Source organism: Drosophila ananassae, chromosome 2L, assembly GCF_017639315.1.
Source record: "Drosophila ananassae strain 14024-0371.13 chromosome 2L, ASM1763931v2, whole genome shotgun sequence".
In the NCBI taxonomy this organism is placed as follows: domain Eukaryota; kingdom Metazoa; phylum Arthropoda; class Insecta; order Diptera; family Drosophilidae; genus Drosophila; species Drosophila ananassae.
The window spans coordinates 11,634,137-11,656,807 of record NC_057927.1 but is presented as its reverse complement, the minus strand read 5'-3'; the positions used below and the strand labels follow the sequence as shown (position 1 = coordinate 11,656,807).

The following is a 22,671-nucleotide window of genomic DNA, read 5'->3' as shown; positions in this document are numbered from 1 at the left end:
AAAATAATAAAAAAAAATTTGTATTTATTTTATTTTTATACTTTTTGAAAATATTAATTATAGCCTTTTTGTTATCTATTTAATGTAGTGCCATGTATTTTCTTCAGGTGTACTGTAGAGAAAAGTAAAAGGCCCGCGTTCAGGGGGGGAGCACTGAAAGAAGAGTGGAGCTCCTTAGCTGGGCTTAGAGGGCGGCGAGGGGGCTTAGCAGACTAAAAATCGTATGACGCTGGTATTCAGACTTGGAAATGGAACTGGAGTTGACTGGCATCGCCAGACGCTCTGGCTTTCGGCTTCCAACAATATTCACATAAATAAAACTTGAGCCCCGTCAGCTCGGAGTCGGAGTCGGAGTCAGTCGGTGCCTTAGTTAAAATCGGAGTCGGGTTTAGTGGAGCTGGAGCTGGAGCTGGGAGTTGGAGGTGGAGGTGGAGTTGGAGCTGGTTGGTGGCCTGATCGCTAGAAATGCGAGACTAAAATAAACATTGTTGCTACTCAGACTGTAGATTCGGAATTTAAACCGAATACCACTTAAATTTATTCATTTATTTTAAAGCCAAGTTTGAGCTTTGTAAATGGCACGTTTTATAGACTTTGTTTCACTAAATATAGACTAGACTTTCCACTAAAATTACAAAGTGTATTTGGAACTTGAAACTTAAATATTATTTGCTTCAGATTACAAAATCTCACACCTCATAGCTAGAAACTTACATATATCCATAGCTGTTCCTACTTTTCCCGACACATTAAGGAACTTGAAGGCATTTCCATTTAGGACAGAGTTCAAGGAGTTTCCAAAGTTTCCCATTCCGATTCCCATTCCTGATCCGATTCCGAATGGAGGATTCAAACTGTTTGCAGCCGCCGGGGCCAAGTGCTTGAGTCTATCCAGCGGAGGGCCCAGGGTGGTGGCTTTCAGCCTCTCCAGGAGCGCAGATCCGCTTAGGTTCTGCATAAGTTCGCTGCGACTGGGCGTGGCGGCGGTCACCTGGGCGGCGTTCACCGCCGCCGCATTGCAGAACTTGCTGATGCTCAGGATGCCGGGGATGAAGAGCAGGTGGTACCAGGAGGCGAAGCTAACGCTGATTAGCTGCTGCACTTTGCTCTGGTAGTTTGTCCGGGAGCTGAAGAACAATCCATTTGTTTTGGGCGGTGGAGGTTCCTGTGTGGTATCGCAGTCCTCGTCGGACTCTATAAGATCCTCGGAGGTGGTTTCAAAGCGTTCCGTAAACGCGGGCAGGCAGGCTGTTGCCATTTCAACACTAACTCCGGAGTCCGGACACTGAAAAATGACGGTAAGAAGGCACTCTCTAAGTTCAGTGGGTCAAACACACTTTTCACTCTAATTCATCTTAGCCATTGGGTGTATCTATTTGTATCTGGCCATATTATTCAATAATAAGACCGAGGAAATACACGCAACGTTTGCCAAAAAATTTCACGAATTTTTCAAAAAAAAAATAAATAAAATAAAGAAAGAGATGCGGACGGAACAGAATAAGTGTTCGGCAATGTATCGAAAGAGAGTGGCAGGCAAACGCACGATAAAAATGGTGAAAAAGCCACGACTAAAAAAAGAAACATCATACGATGTTGCAAATACATGGCAGCAGCATGAGGCAAAGGCATGAAGCAGGAAAGTGCAGACTAAGGGCGACGACTTTGGTCAAGCGAGGGTTAATTTTGTTTCTGCATTCTGTTTCCCCCTTGAAGTTGCCGGTTTTGAGTTTTGGGTTTTGGGTTTGGGTTTGGGTTTGGGCCGAGTCATGCTGCGTGAAGGGCTTTTTCAAAAAAATGAATCAGTTACGGGGGGCCAGTGTCTCACAGCTTATCAGCAATGTAAAATGCGATAAGCCAGGTGAGCTCCTCCCCATTAAGCGCGGTAAAAGTCATGCGGAGCACTCGCTCTCTGGCACAATTTCCGAATAAAATTGTTTTCGGGGCTTTATTTATTTTTTTTTTGGCAAAACACATGCGCTGCGGAAATTTATGCTGCCGTTTCACATGATGTATTGACGTAACGGGCCGCTAAAATAGATGCCTACATTTTTTCAATTAACACTTTCGGCCTGGAAATGATCGGTATGGGCGGTTGCGATGAGCTGGCTTTTAAACTTGGGCTTGAAAATTTTTTATTTGCTTTGAACTTTTGCTTTCCGAAACTTATTCGCGAGCGAAGAAGAGCGGTTAACGGTAGAATATCGTCCGCGGTGTAGCGTGCAAATGGGCGACCCGACGATAAGCGACTGCCGGCCAATCGGACTAGCAGTTCACCGTTGCCCGTTGCTCGGGCTCGTTTTCGGCAGCACTCGGAGGCCGACGAACCGAAGATCGCCACGCGTCAAGCCGAACTTACCGAACGATCTCACCTGTGCACCGTGGGCAATTTTCCGCTTTTATGTCATAAAACTTTAAGTATCCATTTCATTTACAATCCTATTTAAAAAAAAAAATTATCTTACAGTCTTAATTTGACTGTCGACTAATGTCAATTGTATGACGGTATTCTAGAAGGTTCATTTAAAATTTTGGAACCATTTTATATTCCACTCAGAAGATGTAAAGTGCCCCATCTGAGAGCACTGTAGCACATGTGGGTTTGACAGATGCCGACGTCATCAGTGGGCCCGTCCAAAGAGCGGGAGAGCGGGAGCCCCAGCAAAGAGATTGGGGTCTTCAGAGAATGCTCCCCATGTGACATTGAAATAGACGTCGCGAGAGCCAGCAGGTGTTTCTTCCGATATCCTCTCTTACATGGATCGCTGCTCTCTTAGATCAACCGGTGTAACACTCAATTTAGCTTTGGGGGAGTGTCATACCGATTTTGATGGGCAATTTGTAAAATTATAGACCTAAATTGTATGTTGGCATAGGTCGAAAGGCCACGGCAACCACTTGAGTACCTTAGATGGGGGTAATTTGCCTAGACACGTTTTACTTAACATTGAGACCTTGAAGAATAGAGCCCCCGACCACTTAAATATTGCTAAGAGTTGTTCTAAAATTTTTGGAATTTGCTTGACCTGTGACTTAATGTTTTTTCCTAATTTTTTTAATATGACTAACGTTATTAGTTTTTGTTCAAATTCTGATAAAATAAATTTTTTAATTTGTCTCCAAAATTGTAGTTTTGAAATTGTTTATGTAAATATTAAATTTAGCTATGCTTCTTAAATAAACATTTTTGAAAACTTAAGTTTTTTTAATTCTTAAAAAACTTAAAGAAGCTTCTCAAGCCCATTCTTCGGTACTTTAATTGAGAATTGAAAATTAAGCGTTGAAGTTCAAGGCGAAAGTTAAAAAAATGTATGCGCATACATTCCAGCTTGTACCGAAAATTGTATAAGCATATGTACATATATTCCCGAAATAAATTCATCAAGTACTCAAATTAATGGTGATAGCCTTTTAAAATATTTAAGCTTTTTTTATCGATTTGACTGCCAAAAATTATCCATGTACTTCCGGAACAAGTAACACCTGTTTTTATGATTTTGTGAATAGTTTTATGTAAATACATACCTTTTTCCATATTACCTACAAAATTCATCTTAAATATCCACATATTTTAACCCAATAAGTAATTCATCAAAAGAAACACAGCGAATATGCTACACATAAGTATATCTGAGTTTATTATTAATATTTTAATGGGGAAACATATACATATGTATGTATGTACACTTAAATATATTTAACAAAAGGCTAATACGTATGTATGTAGTAATATAATAAAACGATTCTGTTTTGCAAAAACAGAAATATACTCGTAATTTCTCAACTTTCTCTAGTAGAAGACCACAATCGTTACGATCTTTTTTGTCATAATACGTACAGTTATTTTAATTAGCTTCGTTTAAAAATAATGCACACTTACAGCTATATACAGTTTGGAACTATTTAATTTATAATTAGCAATTATATTTTCTTAAACACTTTGCTTTACGTTTTCCTTTACTGCTTTCTCCTTTTGTGATAGAACTCTGCGACATAGTATTTTGTACAGCATCCTTTGAGGATGCGCCTCCAAGTGATCCGCCTTCCTTGCCGTGACTTAAAATTTTAAAATAATTAATTTACACAATACACAGAGTTGCTCAGTCTTCGGGCGTGTGTTTTTTTTTTTCTGCCAGGCGGGTTCCGTGCCAGCTTTGGTCTAAACTTTTCCAGCGACCAAGCGAAAGAATCAACCAATTCACATCTCATGCGATTCCAAAGGAATCAAATCTAATACGAGGATATGCCTATAACGGGTGAGTACTGAAAAACAAGGAGTTGTAAAGGGCAAGTCTTGGTTTACTTGAAATTAAATTACCTCCTCATCCATGACACTGGTGTGGTCATAGATCCGTGCCGGCAGATTCTTCCGCAGACTGAAATGATCCTCTGTGGTGGTGGTTTTGCGGTAAATGGGATTCTCGAAGTTTATCGAGTTGATGCGTCGCTTGCTGCAGTAGCGGTAGCCAATGAGCAGGAGCTGTTTTTTGTTTTGCGGAAACAATTGATTAGGATTCTGCGCCAAATTCCCCATGCGGGTGCCCAACTTACCACCGAGAGGAGGACTGCAAAGCCACTGAGACTGGCGATGACCACCAGCGCAATGAAGCCAGAGTCCGGCTGTGGGCTGGGCGCAGTGGTCTGTTCGATTTGGGTCTGGTTCTTCACAGGACGATGGTCGGCAACTGTGGACAGAAATGGTTTTAATTTGGGGACATTTTTTGGGGATAAAATTAATGAATTATTGGCAAACAGTAATAATGGGATATATTTTATTAATATTATGTGTTTACAACATAAAAAAGCGGCATTAATGAGTCATAAATTAAGTTAACTAAAAAGCATCCTTAACCGCAAATAAATTGCTTTTCATCAATTTAAATTATTAATATCCTTTTTTTATAAACCATTCCACCAACCACAAATATACATTTTTTATACATATTTATTCTTTTTTTGACATTTATTTTTAGCTCCACCCTTTCTTTTTTTGGCTTAGAACGTATCCCATCCCTTTAAGATGATTTTATTTTTCTTCGCACAATGACTGGGCTTAAATGCGGCTCTACCTTGGCCAATGATAAACAAAAACAGAGCAACTGTGTGAAAAGAAAACGGAAATCATTGCAATAAAAGAGCAAAACGAAAGAGGGAATCAACATCAAAATCCAAGCGGCTTAGGGCCGGCGAGCCCCAATACGAAGGGATCGCCTCCCCGTCGCCCTGGATCCGTTTCCGCCGCCACCCACCGGCGGAGATGCGAAGGAATTTTCAATCAAATCGCTCAAAGTGCGCATTTAGGCGCAAATAAACACTTAAACGCGCTCGCGCCTTTGATGGCGCAAACTTTTATACGAGCGAGAGAAGCGGGATGCGGCCGCCACCGATTTAGATTGGGAATGGGAATGGAAATGGAAACGTAATGACATCGTTAACGCAGCGCATTTAATGGGATTTTGTCAGCCGTCGAGGGTGTTTTCTTCTAGTCAAAACAGTAAAAGTTATCAACATTAAGCTGAGCCCCCCTTTAAAGACGGCACAGCAGGCCGATGCTGCCGAAGGCGATGGCGTGAAGCGGCCAATATTATTAACCTCATACTTTGCGGTTGGGTATTTGTGGCACAATGGCGGTGAAGCACGCTGGTGGAGGGTTATTGGATACCGAGGCGGTTTCAATTGCAGTATTGGCCCATTGCCTGCCTGCCTGTGGTGCGGTTGGCTGCGACGCGGCGCTGCAAGTGGCTCAGCTCGGATGGCGTTTATGAAACTGTCAAGAATGGGGTGCTGCTGGTCCCTCCCCTGCGATGACGATGATTAATGTGGGCCATGACAAAGCAAATGTTGCGGATAGATGGTGGTGGAGACTGGTGGAGGTGCCACAAAAGGGTTTCAGTGCTCTTGGCAAGCAGTTTGATTAATTTGCTCGCAATAAATCTGAATCTCACAAAAGTGTTTATGAACCCGAAGTCCGAAAGGAAGAAAAACTTCGTGCCACTAGCTGAGAGAGATGTTGAACTTATAAATTGAGAATAACTAGCATGCTTGTCAACCCATTCAGGAGGACAAATATCGAAGGTTGCCCCCAAAAAGATTATTAATCAAAATTTACGTTGACATCTGATAAAGTTTTCGTCCTTTTCGTATCTGAAAAAGCAAGCAACCTTTGTAATAAACACTTTCGGAACCTCACGAATGAAACATATATTATGAAGGCACCCAGTTTAGACTCTAAGTTGGACAACACAATGGCTCTATATATCCACACAGAACAAAACACAGATAGAGGTTTTCCAATCCTACCAAACGAGGCTTTGGAGATGGGCAGTCCGCTGTTCAAGTGAACCTGTTGGTTCACTTCAATCCGGATGTTGGCGTGTCCGACATGGATGCCGGATGGCACTCGCTGCTGCGAGAAGGACGACCTGGGTCTCGTTTTGAAAGCCCGTGGTGGTTTCGTTCTGGGTGCTATGTAAAGAGCTGCATGCACGTGCAAGTCATGCCGGGTCGGGGAATCAAGGTTTTTTTGGGTTAGTAATCAGAAATCAAAAGTTAAGCCATGCGGGTTAAATCATAAGCAGAAGCGTGACTGAACGTCCTGGAATACTTACGATCCTCGACACACATGAGGCCGTCGGGCATCAGTTTCAGGCCCGTGGGGCAGGCGCAGGATATGCGAGGACTGCGCTCGTTAATCCTGGGGGCTGGCAGGCAGAGATGAGAACAGTGGCCATTCACCGACTGGCAGTGGTTCACGCCATCGGGCTGGCGGTACGGGTGGTAGACATGGACCACCATGGGATGTTGTATCTAATTGGGAGAAAAATTCAGTTACTGTGACGTTTGAAAATGGAAATAATTTTTTCTTTTAAGAAATATAATATATTAAATATATTACTTGGATTTACTGTATTTTCTTTACTAGTTCGATTTATTTAAGGTGATTTTTGCTTATGACTTAATAATGACATTCATATTACGTCTACGACATGTTAACTATGAAATTTGAAGGACTTTAACATATAAATATTTTTTTTTAATTTTTAATTTTAAACTAAACAAAATTTAAGTAAAAAAAATTAAAATTTTTCCGATAAAACGTATTATTAATCGCATCACGTATACGCCCTGTTTCCTTTGATTAATGTCTGTTGTATAACCTATCCGGATGTGTAATTTATGTTTTTGAACATAGATGGACTACAAAATTACCCAGGTCATTCGTATTTCTATATTAAGGCCAAACATGAATTTATAAATTTTTGCTTGAAATTTACATAACGTATCCGACATGTTGTCCCATTCAAAGCTACACAAATTACCAAATGCGTTTTTAGGCATTCTATGGTAGTTCTATAGTAAAAGTTAGTATAAAGCAAAAAAAACTTACCATGTGAGTAGCTGTAACGGCTTCCACATCCTCTCCAGTGAACTTGTTGGCCTTGAAGACGGCCTGCTTGTCCCAGTCGGTCCAGTAAACATGGTCCTCGAACGTGGTGATGGAGAAGGGGTGCCGCAGGTATTCGCTGGAGTAGAGCACTTGGCGACGCTGGGAGCCGTCGTAGTTGGCCGATGAGATGATGTTCAGCTTGCCGTCCACCCAGTATATGCGCTTCAGCACCAGATCCAGGGTGATGCCATTCGGCCACTTGACGTCGTAGCTGATGATGGTGGTGCGGTGGGAGCCGTCCATGCCGGCCCGCTCAATGCGGGGAGAGGCGCCCCAGTCGGACCAGTACATCCAGCCCTCGATGGGGTCCAGGGCGATGGAGCGTGGAATGTCTAGGGCGTCCTTGATGAGTACCTTGCCCATGCTGCCCTCGAAGTTGGTCAGTTCAATGGTGCACTTGTGGGTGTCCGTGTAGTAGACGTGGTTGTAGATCCAGTCCACGGCCAGTCCGTCGGATGTCACTGAGCTCTGCTTCAGCACCACCGTCTTCTCGTTGCCCTCGTCGATGGGTGCCTTGTAGATACTCTGGGTGGTCACGTCGCTCCAGAAGATCATGCCCGTGCGGAAGACAAAGTCTAGTGCGGTAGCCGCCTTGGTGCTGTTCACAATGGAGGTCATCTCCATGTGGTCCAAGGCGATCTTTCGGATGTCATGGCGCCGGGCCAGCAGCAGCGAGGCATGGCCTTCACTGGCCTTGCATCTGGTGTGATTGCGGGGATCTCTCATGTAGCCCGCCTCGCACTCGCACTTGTAGCCTCCGATTTCGTTGACGCAAATCTGCGAGCATTTTCCTGGAGTTTCGCACTCATCTATGTCCTGGCAGTTGCGCTTATCTGCGGATAGTTTGTAGCCTTCGTGGCACTCACAGTGATGGCCCACCGCCAGGTCTACACACCTGTGCATGCAGCCTCCGTTCTTGGAGGCACATTCGTTCACAGAGCACTTTCCAGCAGGCTCGTCCTCGCCGTCCGGACAGTCCTTCCGCTTGTCACAGACTTTGGAAAGAGGAATGCACTGGCTTCCGCCACAGTCGAACTCAATGGTGGCGTTGCAGACTCCTTTGGCAGAGCCCAGGCTGAAGCTTAGGTTGCAGTCCTTTTCGTCGCTGCCATCCGTACAGTCTTTGTCTCCGTTGCAGGTGAGGTGTCCGGGAATGCAGCTGCGATCGCCGCACTGGAATTGATCCGCCCGACAAGTGACATTTTTGCAATTGGCCGTGTGCTCGTCATCGCCGTCCGGACAGTCGCGATCTCCGTCACAAAGCCAGCTGTGGTGCAGGCAGGTGATTCTGTCTTTGCACTGGTACTCGTGGGGCAAGCAGGGCGTGGTTGTCTTGGTCACATTCGCACAGGACTGTTGGACATAGTTTTTAAAGAAATTTTATAAATTAGAAACTTAAACTCAAAAGGGCCACCCCAGGCTTTAAAAATTAAGGTAAAAGTTAAATATTCAACAAATTACGTTAAATGAATAGAATCCAAAAAAGAGGGTTAGGCTGAGGAGCTGGACAAAGTTTCTTGGTCCCTGTGGGAAAAGTTTTCCCTTCGGGCACACAGGATACTATGCACCCCCTCTAAGCATGCAAAAATGCAATTTTATGCGTGCCATGCGTTGACAACAAAAGCTGCCAAAGCTGGCAGGACGCTGAGTTATGCCCGACTTGGCCATAATTTACGTGGCTTAAACCGCACTCCCTTCTAAAAAACTAAAAGGAAAAGCGAAAGAATGCCCGGCTCGGGGCAGCCAAGCCCACATTCTTTTTTGGACTCCTCCAAAATGGAAATTTATGGCAGGCATTATTCAACTCACCCGCTCATCGGAGGCATCGGAGCAGTCGGGATCGCCGTCGCACACCCACCGCTTGGCAATGCAGGCGCCGTTGGTGCAGGTGTGCTCCGCCACGGAGTCACAGGGCACCACCGGGCACTCCTTCTCGTCGGTGCCGTCGCCGCAGTCGTCGTCGTGATCACACACCCACCGCTTCTGGATGCACCGGCCATTGCCGCAGGTGAACTCGTCGGAGCGACAGGTCTGGTCTGGGAATTCATCGAAAATATTCAAGGATTGTTCGACACAGAATGGGAGTTTGTGAGAAAAAACACCAAAATGAACCAAAAGCAAATGAACTTGGATGGAGTTGTTAGATGCAAAAGGGAGTTAACTTAAAGGGAGTAGGAAAGGAGCCACAAATACTTGAATCCCAAAACCTTAAACTTATGTATATAAACAAGCTACCAAATAAAGGATAAGTGCTTGGTAAGTTATTGGAGCTACGTGAAAATGAATTACAAATCACAAAACTAAACATGTAAATTGATTAATTTTCTCATCATTCTAGTATTCAATAAAGTACAGACCCCCAGTTGCGTTGAAGCAATCGGAATGTTTGCCACAAATGAAGAGCTCAAATAAAAGCAAACTAGAAATGAAAAGCCAAATGTACTGCGGTTGTTGGATGGAAACAAATAATTATCAATGAATTTGACAGGATGAAGAGCTTGAGTAGAAATTAAAAACCGAATACTGAAATACTGAAAGGATGCTTAACTAAACTGAAACCAATTTGCCACGACTCAACGGAAATGCTGAAGTGAAACAAATGCAAACATTATTTGCTGGGAGATCAAAGTAACTCAGTCATGGATAAATGGTAAGATGTGAGCCCAAAGAAAATAATTACAGAGTTTAAATGAAAGCAATTTTTTTGAAAGTAAAAGAGATTTGTAATTCAAAATTTCCAAGAGAACGAAAAACCATCAAAGGAACTCATGAATAATCTTAAAACTGTTGACTAATTAAAAGTTGGAATTGATTGACAGATTGTCCTTACTGCAGTTGTGCTCGTCGGAGCCATCGCTGCAGTCCTTGCTCTGGTCGCACATCCAGGCCAGAGGAACGCATTGGCCTTCGCCATTTTTGCAGGCATACTCGTCCGGTGAACAGGTGCGGGCCTCTATTAAAGTTGATGTGCATGAGGTTCAAGAGGAATATAAAAGGAGAAGGTATAAAGTTGAGATGGCTTTGTTCCCACACATACACAGATATAACCATAAATTCATTTATTACACAAGATTTCCTTTGGCATCCTAAACGGCTAAAAGGGAAATATATGTTCCAATATTCCATCAGATTCAGGAGGGTATTCATTTATGGGTCAGATGTCTTAGAAGTCCCTTGAATACAATCAAACGTAGCTAACAGGAATTCTTATTTTGGCCAACTTCCTTGAAAATCGAACTATTTCGTATCAAAAGTTGTCCAAAGAGCCTTTAAGGATAATGTTTTTATAATAAATTTTGGGAAATCGACTCAGTTTGATTTGTATTTGCGAAGTAAGACTGTGGCTCACCAAGTTTATTGTGGAAACAGCGGGATTAAGCGAATTTTATGCTACGAGTGTGTTACCAGGCGCCACCCCCTCCGACAACGCGTCGTATACTTGTTGTCAAGGGCTGCCATGAATGAGTACACAATGTACCCGCACATACACACACTCTCACTGCATTGTTTGAACACACAATCACAAACATGCACACACCCACAACACACACACAAGCGACTCTCGCTCTCAATGACTTGATTAAACTTCTAAGCACAAGTGCGGGACGGACGATGGGAGGGAAAATTGTTGCGAAAATTATGCAAGCGCCACTCCATTAAGGGTGCGTATGAGTTATGCGGCAAGTTGGTTAGCGAAAGCGATTACACGGCGAGTGGCTCGGTTCTTGAGAGCTTTTGGAATGCATAGATGGTGATTTTGATTCGCTTACTGCAGTGCGCCTCATCGGATTTGTCGCGGCAGTCGGGGCTGCCATCGCAGAGCCAGTTGCGCGGAATGCACTGATCGACCGATTCGCATTTGAACTCATTGTTGGGACAGGCATCCACTAAACAGGGAATCGTAAGGTATTAGGTCAATACTGGCATAATGTTAAACTAGACTTAAGACCTAAGATGCGTAGACTTAAGAAGTTTTGTATAAAGTGTACTTACTGCACAATTCCTTGGACTCGTCGGAGCCATCGGCGCAGTCCCTTTCCTGATCGCAACGCCACTTGTTGGGGATGCAGTTGCCGTTGGTGCAGCGGAATTGATCCGTGGAGCAAGTGGCCTCTGCAAAGAGCAACAGAATTCAAGTTAAATTGTGCGTTGGTAACGTTTTTACTTTAAATGTATGTATGTAGTATACCCTTCAGATATGTATGTGTGTTGAGCTTGCTTTTGAACTCTACCAGCGACCCGTATCAGAAACAAAAGCCAAACAAATACCAAAGGAAGCAGGGGCACTTGGCAATATGCTCGTGTTTATGAATGCCTGTGTGTGTGTGGATGCGACCACACCCACCGCTCTACTGTGCCCCCAAACACACATACATAGTTATTTACACGCACTTGAGCACGTGCTGAGCAGGGAGAATATATACCATAAACAAACAAAAAGGAACGTTGCAATGGTTTTTCAATGCCACTCCAAGGGGCACGAAAATGTGTCATTTTTTTACCAAAGCTCCACGCGCACACATGTATAGAAATATGTTTGGTTTGTAATAGGATTAGTCACTTTCTGAATCCGCCGCTGACTTGTTGCTGGGGAATTATGAAGGGAGGCTATCGCTGAATTTCTATTGCATACTTTTCGAAGCCGTCGCGGCAATTAGACTGAGCTTGGGCGCTTTTCAATGCCCGACTGGGCACAACTTGTTTGGCAAATATTTGGTGGCCATTTGGCAAATTCTTGGGGCAGTTTGGAGCAATTTTTACGACCTTCATAAAATAGAATTCGAAGCATTTTGGTGTAAATGATTGGAACATGGCCTGTGGCCATAGAAAATTGCTGTTGATTATGCAAATCTTGGCCGGGTCGAAGAGGCAGTGCCACCGCTCTAAAATTTTTAATCAATTTTTATGATTGTCGGGGCGGGGGCCCAGTGCTTGCCATATCAATAACATTTTATATGATTACTTTTCTAAAACTTTTTGTGGACGGCAATGAAATGTGGCATGAACAAAAAATGTGTGCGTAGGAAACTGGCACCCAACAAAACTTTGATGTGAGCCAATATTTGCCAAAAAAAAAGAGGCGAAAGCAAAACAAAAAGGCAAATATAAATACACATTCAGTGAACAATAAAAAATTGGCTACATGTGTGGCCCAGCCTGGCAAAAATGAGTGTGTAAAAAAAAGAAGGGGGATGTCGGTGCAAGTACCATATTTGGGCCGGCCCTCCATCAGTTCAATTATTGTCGATTCGATTTTATGTTATTTTTTCGGTGTTTTCGTCCCGTTTTTGCTAATATGTGACATTATTTGGGGCTATTGCGCCCAGAGGACACATTGGGAATTTCCATCGCTGTACACTTGTTAAAATTTGACGTTCCCACGCTCCCCAATTAACAATCAAATTACAGCAGTTTTCGCATCATGTCGCATGTCACGACAAGGGGAAACTTTTATTGATTGCATTTATGCAGTCCCCCAAAAAAAAATTATAAATAAAATGATAAAAGTTGCGCTGTCATGCAGTGTTTTTTCGCAGCATAATTTATTTTTTTAACTAAGTTTAAACGGCTTTTCAGTTGATTAAAAATCTTTGGCCTTTGGCAGCAGTTGTTCCCGTGCATGCCGCCTGCTATCTGGCTCGGTGCATGCCTCCTGCCTCATGCCTCCAGCCTCATGCCAATTTGTATGCAAATGTTAAGCGGCGCTGGCAAAAATATTCTGTTGCATACAAGCCATTGCTGGTATTGCTCGCAGGCTGTATAAGGACTCCGGGCGGAAAAACGGAAAAGTGGAGAAACCGAAACGGAAAAGCTAAATATTCGGAGAGAGGGACGACTGGATTTTTGTAAAATCCAGATGATTGGGATTTTGCCATGTTTAATTTAAGTTAAAAGGTGTTGAAAACTTTCCGACCTGATAATAGTTAAAAGTTTCCTCAACTTCACCTAGTTTAACCGAGTGTTCTTCGGTGTTTCGAGTTTACTTTTGGCTAGGACTCCCGCAGGACTGATAAAAGGGCTATGATACTACTACCTCAAGTTGTTAAAAGAACCTTCAACTTTTCAAGATTTCGTTAAAGTACGTATTAAGGTGACAGAGTAAATGTTGGGCCAGCATGCTCTTGGGACTTTGATAAAAGTACTGAGTTAACTCGACAGTTCAAGATTAGTTTAAAAAGGATATTCATTTCATACGCCATTAAATCAATAAATAAATTCTAAGATACCGAAAACTCGGTAGTTCCACAACCTCTATAAAATCCCTATGAATGTTAATACATTTTTCTCAAAAAAACTTATTTTCATACCGCTTATGGCCAGGGCGCGAAAACTGTAGCCCTGTGAGTGCAGCAAGCTGGTCACAAACAATAACGACCAAATGCGAGCCATTTTGTGGCGATGACAGCGAATATATCCGCGGCGTTCACGTTTTCTTTAAGTAGTTAAGAAGATTAAGCGATGAATATTTCAGTTGTGTTTGGCAAGTTCTTGATTATGAATTATAAATGACACAGGCACCGCACAATTTCCATCACAAAGACAGGGCCATCAATGGCGAATGGCGAATGGCGAATGGCGGATTGCGAGTGGCTAAGAGCGTTCAAGTGACATATTTGAGGAGTTCAGCCAAGTTGCACAAATTGATTGCATAATATCCGCAAACAAAACCTGCCCTCGGGCAAGACGTTTTCAAGTTCATTATGGTCGCAGTGGACGGCAGACAGACTATATATATATATATATAAATTGTAAACATGACACTCCATTTCTGGGGTCATCGCGGAAGTGGTATGGGGGTCGGGGTCAGGAAATTGCGGAAACTCATTTAATGTTCAACTAAATGATAAATGGCCAGAGTGCTCCTGGGGGTGGAAGTCAACCCCATCAACAGTCACTGATTGACTTGGAGGATAGCTTTGAGTATAGCTGGAAACGGAGACTTCCTTGGCGTATCCTTGAGAAGCGAACGCGCCACGTGGCCGTCAGGATTTTCATGTCCTGCTGCTGGCGTTTTGTCAAAGATAAGACGAATCTTGGCAACGGCTGGCTGCTCGCAGTCTGATTAGCCTTAAATGTTCTTCGCAATTTGTTTATTCTTTTGCAGGATTTAAGCAGTCTCAGGACACACGGAAACACTTTTTGGCACACATTTACTGGCTTACTTTTTACACGTTTCTTTCGATTTTGTTTTTCGTTTATGGTTTTGTTTTTCTTTGTTTGCTTGGGTTTGAGGGGCTTTCCCCGTCTATATGTAAATTGCCTCTGAATGGGTGGCAGAGTCCTTTCACACTCGACGCGCTAACTGGTCTCGATGTCGTCCGTTTGGTTGAGAGGTTCGCCGCCAACTGAGTATTTGGCTTCGGAGCGGCTATCCTTAAAAACAATTCCGCCCAAAGTCGTTTGCAGCCTCCGCAACCGCCGAGAGACTCGGCTGAAAGCTTGCCACACAGCCAAGAAGCGAGTCGAGTGCAAAAATCTGACTCTGCTTGAGAGGAATTTTATGGAGTGGAGTGTTTTTGAATGAGTGAGAGTGTGGTTAAAATTGCGAATTTGTTGTGAGTGCTAATTTTGAGTCCTGAGTGCAGAAAGGATAATGTTTTGATTTTATATTTGACCAACAATACATGGTCTATATACAATACCCCTTTTTTAAAAATAAGTTCTTCAAATATATTTATAGCATTAAGATAAGACTTAAAATAGTTCACATCCGCTTTGAAAGATATCTGGGGCAAAACCAAGCCCCATTATAAAATTCCCTCAAGTTCAACTGGCATTAACTTTTCCTTTATTCTCGCATCTTGCCTCATTATCAATTTCACTTGGCTGCAATTAATTCCTCCAGCTCTGGGTTGCATAAGACAATTGCGATACGCGCCACAAGAAACCTAAAAAGGGATTTAGTTTTTGGTGTCTGGCACTAGTTGTGTGATAAATCCAAGGCAGACGACCTCACATAGTTTCCTTTTACGAGTGGTCCGCGTAAGTCGCAAAAGTCTCGTGCGACGCAAATGATAAAGCGGCAGACAGCGGCAGAAACAACGCATCGAATTGCTGATGCAACATCGGGCGCATGTTGCACTCAGCTCAGCTAAATGCGTTGCAATTTGGAGCGGGGCGCGATACAGGCGGCGGGGGAACTGCCATGGCACAGTTTTTGGTCAGCAGTCAGCGACAATTGCAATGCGTAAATGTTGCAAACTAGTTTCGGTTTCGATTTCAGTTTCAGGTTTGACTCAAACAAAAGGAAAACCAGCGAATGCCCCAAGCTCCCCTCCGGAATGACCACCATGACTAATAGCGCGGACGCTACTCTGGTCGTTCTAGTCGAGTGGTTGCCGGAAAGTATGCTACAGTTTATGAAAATTTTAAGCATGGCGTCTAAAATGTCCGGTAAGGCGGATACATATTTTGTATTTGTCAATATCATATTTGTTTTTTATCTAAATATCATAAATGAACAATAAACTGTTCGTCTTTTGTTATAAAATGAATTTTATGAACTGGATTAAATGTATTTGTGGTAATTATATCGTCAAATACACAAAAGTTTTATAAATAACACGATAATTATCACAAAAACATTGAATTTTTATATTTACACAAAAAAATAATCAAAATCTGTCTCTTTTTTTGTACAAATACAAATCGAGGACTAATTATTTAATTGAATTAGTTTTTTAAGAAATAAATGAGCTAAAATAAGCTTATTTTAGAGATAATTAGTTCCCGATAAATCAGCTAATTAAATTAGAATCAATGAACTGTGTGATTGATTATTTCATTTGTTATAGTTTTGAAAGAGATATATCCGTTTTTCTTACCTAAGAATTTGCACTCGTTTATCTGCTCGTCACTGTGGTCCTTGCAGTCGGCATCGCCATCGCAGACAAACCGAATGGGAATGCAGTCGCCGCTCCGGCATTGAAACTGCTTCTCGCCGCACTTGGCCTCCAGAGATTGTCCTGAAACGTAAACAGATCCTGGATGTAGATGGGCAAACAAATGCTTAAAGCTAATTATAACGACTCCGAGTTCTCGACTTAAGGGCTTGGTGCCTGGGGCCACTCTCGCTCCCAGAAAAGTTTTCTCATTAAAGGAAAAATAACAAAAGCTCAAATTGATTAGGGCTAAAAACTTCAAAAACAATCACCGGGCGTACACCCACACACGTATCCTTGAATCTGAATCTCCTTGCATGCATATGTGTAAGTGTGACAAGTAATTTGCATACTAAACGATAAACAAGAGGCATGAGCGGATGGCCCAGCCGGCTTTTAATCAACAGAAAAGCCCCCAACAAAATGGATCACAAACTTTTGGGCCTCCTCCCTTATATATTTTTTTAGTCCTTCGCCCCCGTGCAATGAACATATTTGAAACAAAACAACCCATCACACTGGCAGCAGAAGCAGCAGCAGCAGCAGGATGTCCCAAGAATGTCAACAGTCTTAGGGACCTAATACAAAATGTGACAGGCACTCACAAAGGAAATAAAAAACTGAATGTAATAGATTGCCATTCAGCAAACAGTGAGAGAGGGCCTGAAGTGGAACCGATTTTGAAAAGGGTACTCTGGACCGCCTGCCGCTGACAGCATGAGAGCTTGACCCATTCACACGACCCCCCATCAGCTTGCATATTTCAATGGCCAATATTTTACGCATTCACATATGCAGAGACTTGTTAATTGTCGTAATTGGAGTTCGCAGCGAAATCGAGTGCGTGCGGCAAAATAAACAAAGGGCCATCTCCGATTGTCGGCCGTCAATCAATAAGGTCAAATCAATTCAATTTTGTGTGCGGCCGTGTCGCCGCGCTGGCTGTCCTGGCTGCCCGGGAATTGTTTTCAATTATGTATGATGACAGTCGACAAAATGTCGAATTATAATTCAGCCATATGCATGCATATATTTGCGGGATGGCTACGGGATAATATTCGTGTAGATATTTGCCATTCGAGTAATTCCAGATGACGTCAAGCTGCGCCATGAATGGGGTTCTTTGCCTTAAACTGGAAACATTTCAATGAATGGATTTAAAAATAAATTCTAATTTTAAAATGGCTGCTTGATAAGGGTCAGTTATATCCCAAAATAAAGCACTGCTTCTATTTTCACTCTAATCTACCAGGTACCTATCAAAACTGAGATTAACTTAATTAAACTATTTGAATTTAATTATTGATTACAGTTTTCCGCGATAACCTGGACACACCCCACATCCAGCAGGCCGGGGAACCAGTTCAACATGGTCTGCCAGCTAATAGCATCAGACTTTGTGGCAGACTCTGAATAAATAAATATAAAAAAATATCGAAAATAAAACTGCTTAGCATAGCTAATGAATTTGATAATAGTAAACGCGAAAACAAGTCCACACACAATCCGGTTGGCTTAACCCAGTAGATTCAGCAAGCCGAGGGACATAATCAGGTGATGTTTCTATCAAAAGTATCTGATGGTCATGAGCATTTCAGCCAAACACCCAATTAATCATAATTGTGTGGGAATTAAGCATGGATTGCACATACCGATAAGAATACCTGGTTGTCTGAGTAGCTAAAGTGCTGGGAAAATATTGCAATCAGCCATAGATGGCAAGTCAGCAATTATTGGTAATTCACATGTGAATGCCAGCAGTGATAAGCTCGGGCCAGCGATTACGTCAAGTTGAAGGTTAATGGATTAGCTGATAATTGTCGCAACGAATTGATTTTTTTGTATTAATAAAGTGACACAACACGTGATGCCTGAGGGATCTGACGAAATGTTGATTTGGGCATCGTATGATGCATCAGCAAATTTCCCCAGAATTGAATCAATCAAAACATGTTTACTGTAAACAAACAAAACAATTAAACTGCATCAACATCGAACACAACAACTACATTTATGTAAGACGAACACGCCCACTATCAATTGTTGTTGTTTTCGGATGCTGATACTGGCACAAACTAGTTATATTATACATATATGCTAGAGAAATCTGTTGGCACTGCGAATAAATTAAAATCTTAAATGAAACGAAATGGCACGAAGACTCAAATGGGGCGCACAAATAAAAATTAAATCAAGTTCTGTGCGCCTCTCTTCGGCGACCTTGCCGCATTGCATAGACCAGGTATAAGTAAAAAGTATATATCAAATCAGGCATATGCTCATTTATCTGCCAGTATCTCTCAGATATTAAACAAGCGACCAAATCAAATCGAATCAGCCATAAATCAGCGGAGGAAAACCGCGACAATCGAGAGAATCAAAGTCAAAGAGGGGTAATGACATGTAATGCGCCACTTTACATCGCCAGCAGATTGAGAAATAGGGGCTCGACTCAGTCTATATTTATTTGTTCGGAACATTCTCACAAGATGCTCGAAAATATGTTTAATTTTAACTAAGCCATCGGTGACATTTGTCTGGACTACGTCAATTTGTGGCAAATGTATCTCAGAAATGCGCCGTGTTTTTTGTGCGGGAGGATCATTTTTTGTGTCAACAATTTCATTTATTTTGAGCAAAGTCCAATAGACTCAAGGGCAAAGTACAAATGGCAAGTAATTTGTTTTTTATCCAATAATAGAAGCATCTCTACACTGTTGGGATATTTTTAAAATAATAAAAATTAACTTGTACTTAGGAGAACTTGTCAAGAAAAGGTGAAAGAATATATTTTATTCTGATTTTAATTTAATAAAATCTACGGCTTTAATCATCAATTAGTTTGAAGAACTTTTCAAGGACTTCCTGCATTTATTTTTAAATTCGATTTACTATCTTTATATTCACATTTTGATTTATACAGGGAAATTTCTATTGTCTGGCTGCCCTTGGGAGTGGCACTCGACGCGGAATCGCAAAATCGTAGGGCATGAGAAATGCATAAAAACAAATCGTAAAATTACCAATCGACCGATAAGATAATCCCTCAGTTCAGGGCTACAACATATCCCTTGGTCAAAGCAGGTGCCTAGATTTAAAGTTTGATTTATGATTGGAAAGGCCCGTGCCAACTACGTCACAGACAGACACCAGGCCACTACCGTATTGGCTATCGCATGGCCGAAATGAGATAAAGATTGGGGAAGTCCGAGTAGGAAATCAATACGGAAGTACGATACATTTAGCAATTTTTAGCCTCTATTTATGTGCTTTGGTACCACGGTTACCTGTGCAACAAGTGGCAGATCGCGGGCGGTGATTTGCAGTTTTGAATCTGTATCTGCGCTTGTGTTTTTATCATTTAACTAAAATTTTTCCAAGCGCCTACAGATTTTTTAGTTAATCATAACTTTAATCGTGACGTATATATTTTTGTTTACTCTTGAATTGTTGAACTATTTTTTAATTTTTTAGGGGATATAAAGTTAAAGTGGGGTTTAAATAGGGTCAAAAGTTACTTTTAACATTAACATTTCTAAGCGTAATAGTTTGAATTTTAAAATGAAAACATTCTGTTTCTTACTTTTTTCACATTTGCATTTAGCAGACAGACCCCGGTGGCTTAATTTAAATTTAAGTATAAGCCTGCTGCACTTTTATCAAAGAAATAGTGGAATAAATTAGTTTTTAGATAGTCTGTTCAGTTTACACATTTGGAATCTGAATTTTAGATGACCCTGGTCTAGAGTCTATTGAAATAAAATGGAGGAAATGGAAAAATAAAAGGGGTGTATCTTATATCTGACTTCTATAATATAAATTCTATACATGCACCTGTGAAATAAATTTCCTCAATATATTATTTATAAATATTATTTCCATCTAGAACCTAAAAATATTACCAAACACTGTGGATCTCACCTATGCCGAGTGGTGTGCCAATCTTTCCGGATACGTTCAGAAACTTAAAGCTCATATTGATGAAGGCCTTGCCGTCGAGCAGCTTGCTCAGCGAGCCGCCCCCTTCCAGTTGCTGTGCGCTAACTGATGTGGCGGCGGCGGTGGGTGGCGTAGGCGTGGCAGTGCAGCATTTTCCAAAGCCGAGCATCAGCGTCAGCAGCAGCAGATTGAAGCCGGCGCATGCGCGACTGAACAGCTGTTCCGCCCGTCGCTTGCTGATCTCGTTGTTGTGTTGCTTGGTATTGTGGTTGTTGTTGAGATTGTTGGGTGTTGCAGTTGTTGTTGAAACCTTATTAACTGTCGCTGAGATTCTGGTATCACTTGCAGTGCTCGTAGAGCGTGACACTATGGCCATGGTATGGTCTTTTACTTGTCTGCTGTTTTGTTTTCCACTTGTCTTGGCTTTAGTTTAGTATTTGTACTACCACTTTTTTCATTGATCTGACAAAGTTTTCACACTAATTGGAAGAGATACAGGAGGTTGAGAGGGGGCATGGCGACCGTGGACATAGGATTATCTAAGCAGGAAGCGTGAGATCTCCGCCAGAGATTATCTAATCAGAGAAATGGCCAGAACGTAAAAATAAACGACAGATTCTCCGCAGAAAGCATTGACAATTTGCTTGCCAAAAGAATATAATAAAACAAATAACAAACGATCTGGCTATTTCTCTTTTTTGAGTCTGGGCCGAAGAGAGCACTTCGCATTTCTCGAGACGAGATGGCCGAAAAGAAACTGGTTAAAATCGTGCGACACAGCAAAAAAACATGGTCCGAAAAACGAGATGTTGCCAAAAACAAAAACCGAAACCCCGAAAATCCACGAATGAAAAATGTATCAAAAATTTCGAACAATAAATACGAAAGGCGGCTGGCGGGGAACGCACAAAAATAAGCGTAAAAGCCAAACACTTCTGTTGACGTTGGCAATAATAAAAGTTTAAGTAGAATTTGAATTAACGGGGAGGGACACGCCCCTCTGATCGCGCACGGTAATTAATTAAATATTGTTTTCGTGGATATTTCACAGTTGGCACGCGTTCGTCAGGTCTGATAAGGCGGCAATTATCGGACCTATCCGTTTATTTTTGTTTTGATATTGTTTGTGCTATTTTCAAGGTGTCTTTGAATTTGCAACACGTGCTTTTTTAATTTTTGATATCTATTTTGAATTAAAATATAATAAAATTTAACATTTACATACAGTTTATTTTGTATTAATAATATTTTTAAAGTAAGATTCTTTGAAACATTAGCCGCAAAAAACGCTGCTGCCCCTGTTCGTACAACGCGCCTTTTTCAACTGAATTCGTTTCGAGAATTGGCCCGCGAATTTAAGCGAATTGGCAAACGATTTAGATTCGAGCGATCGTTGTCTGGCTGTGGGGCTGAGAGCGGTTTTTTCTGCGTCAGTGTTTGTTTTTGCGCCACTGGCCACAACCTCAAGGTGGCCTTATCAACATAAACTGACAAGAATACAACCTGGCCCCGTCGAAGAGATAACGCGAAGAGAAGTATCTCCACGATGCTGCATTCATCTTCTCTTAGCAGATCGACTTTTAATTCGCTCTTAGGGGGACCTGTTGATCGGTAAACAATTCATTCTAAGGGAGTCGAATATTCTACCTCAAAACAGCAGTACCAGAATGGGACATAGATTTAAGATCTTAAATAATAAATAATTCTTATAACCTAAAAATTAAAACAGATTTGGGTACAAGACTGATCTTTAAAAGAATAGTAATCTATCTATATTAAGTATACGCAGTCATTCGTATCTTTAAGAAGTTTGCACTGAAATCAGATTAGTTCCTTATAGAGGATAGATTCAAATTCAAGTGGAAAGACACATGTCGGAGGTTTTAAAGCCGATAAGGTATTAGCCAACAAAAGAATTGCATATAGTAATATTAGAAAACTTGATTGCACTATAATTTGGCCTCGATTGTTCAGTAATTTAGGGTTAACTCTATTGTACAAACCTTGTGAAAAGGACAACGCCAAGGAGATCACAAGCAGGAATTTCCTACAAATACGACTGCTGAACATCGTTTTTCACCAGAACGTGTATTGTATCTGAAGCGTGCGACTTCCTTTCGGGTTTTTGGCGTTACCACCGCGTATAGAATGGCGTTTATCAGTGCGCAAAAAAAGATATTTTTTAATTAAGCCGGACGGGAGGCGGACAACCGGACGTGAAAATGGCGCGATAATCGTACGATGAACGTGACGTCTTGCATGGGCATACACACACACTACCCGAAACTATATCCAGGTGTAAAAATTCGATTAAAATATACAAATATATGTATATAGGATGGGATTTTTTAGGAGCCGGAAGGTTTCACGGTGCGATGCCCAGCAAAGACGGACGCCAACTGA

General features: G+C 41.8%; 2 protein-coding genes across 18 annotated transcripts in view; both read right to left on the bottom strand.

The window, feature by feature from the left end:
- The window catches only part of LOC6501013 (very low-density lipoprotein receptor), a 30,847-nt gene extending 28,561 nt beyond the window's left edge, over nt 1-2,286 (bottom strand). For 4 of the 7 annotated variants that reach the window (XM_014911373.3, XM_014911379.3, XM_014911372.3 and 1 more), the window contains exons 1-2: nt 2,049-2,285; nt 715-1,285 (exon numbers count right to left, since the gene is read on the bottom strand). In XM_014911373.3, coding sequence (XP_014766859.1) covers nt 715-1,258 — 544 coding nt within the window. In that variant the 5' untranslated portion in view covers nt 1,259-1,285; nt 2,049-2,285. Of the gene's footprint in view, nt 1-714; nt 1,286-2,048 lie in introns of all 7 variants that reach the window. The other 3 variants (XM_014911371.3, XM_001954339.4, XM_014911369.3) reach the window with 1 other exon arrangement.
- Nucleotides 2,287-3,610: 1,324 nt separating this feature from the next.
- On the bottom strand, nt 3,611-22,671 carry LOC6501012 (low-density lipoprotein receptor-related protein 8). Of its 11 annotated transcripts, XM_014911361.3 has the most exons (13): nt 21,494-21,609; nt 20,251-20,747; nt 16,273-16,413; nt 11,441-11,560; nt 11,218-11,334; nt 10,278-10,400; nt 9,257-9,483; nt 7,388-8,800; nt 6,609-6,807; nt 6,301-6,477; nt 4,552-4,685; nt 4,319-4,480; nt 3,611-4,263 (listed from the first exon to the last, which is right to left on the bottom strand). In XM_014911361.3, the coding sequence occupies exons 2-13, from the start codon at nt 20,642-20,644 to the stop codon at nt 4,231-4,233; spliced, it is 3,240 nt and encodes a 1,079-aa protein (XP_014766847.1). In that variant the 5' UTR covers nt 20,645-20,747; nt 21,494-21,609; the 3' UTR covers nt 3,611-4,230. The 11 variants fall into 11 exon arrangements, with proteins under 11 accessions (XP_014766847.1, XP_001954374.2, XP_014766846.1 ...); XM_001954338.4 differs by lacking the exon at nt 11,218-11,334; XM_014911360.3 differs by lacking the exon at nt 10,278-10,400 and having other exon boundaries at nt 21,494-21,608.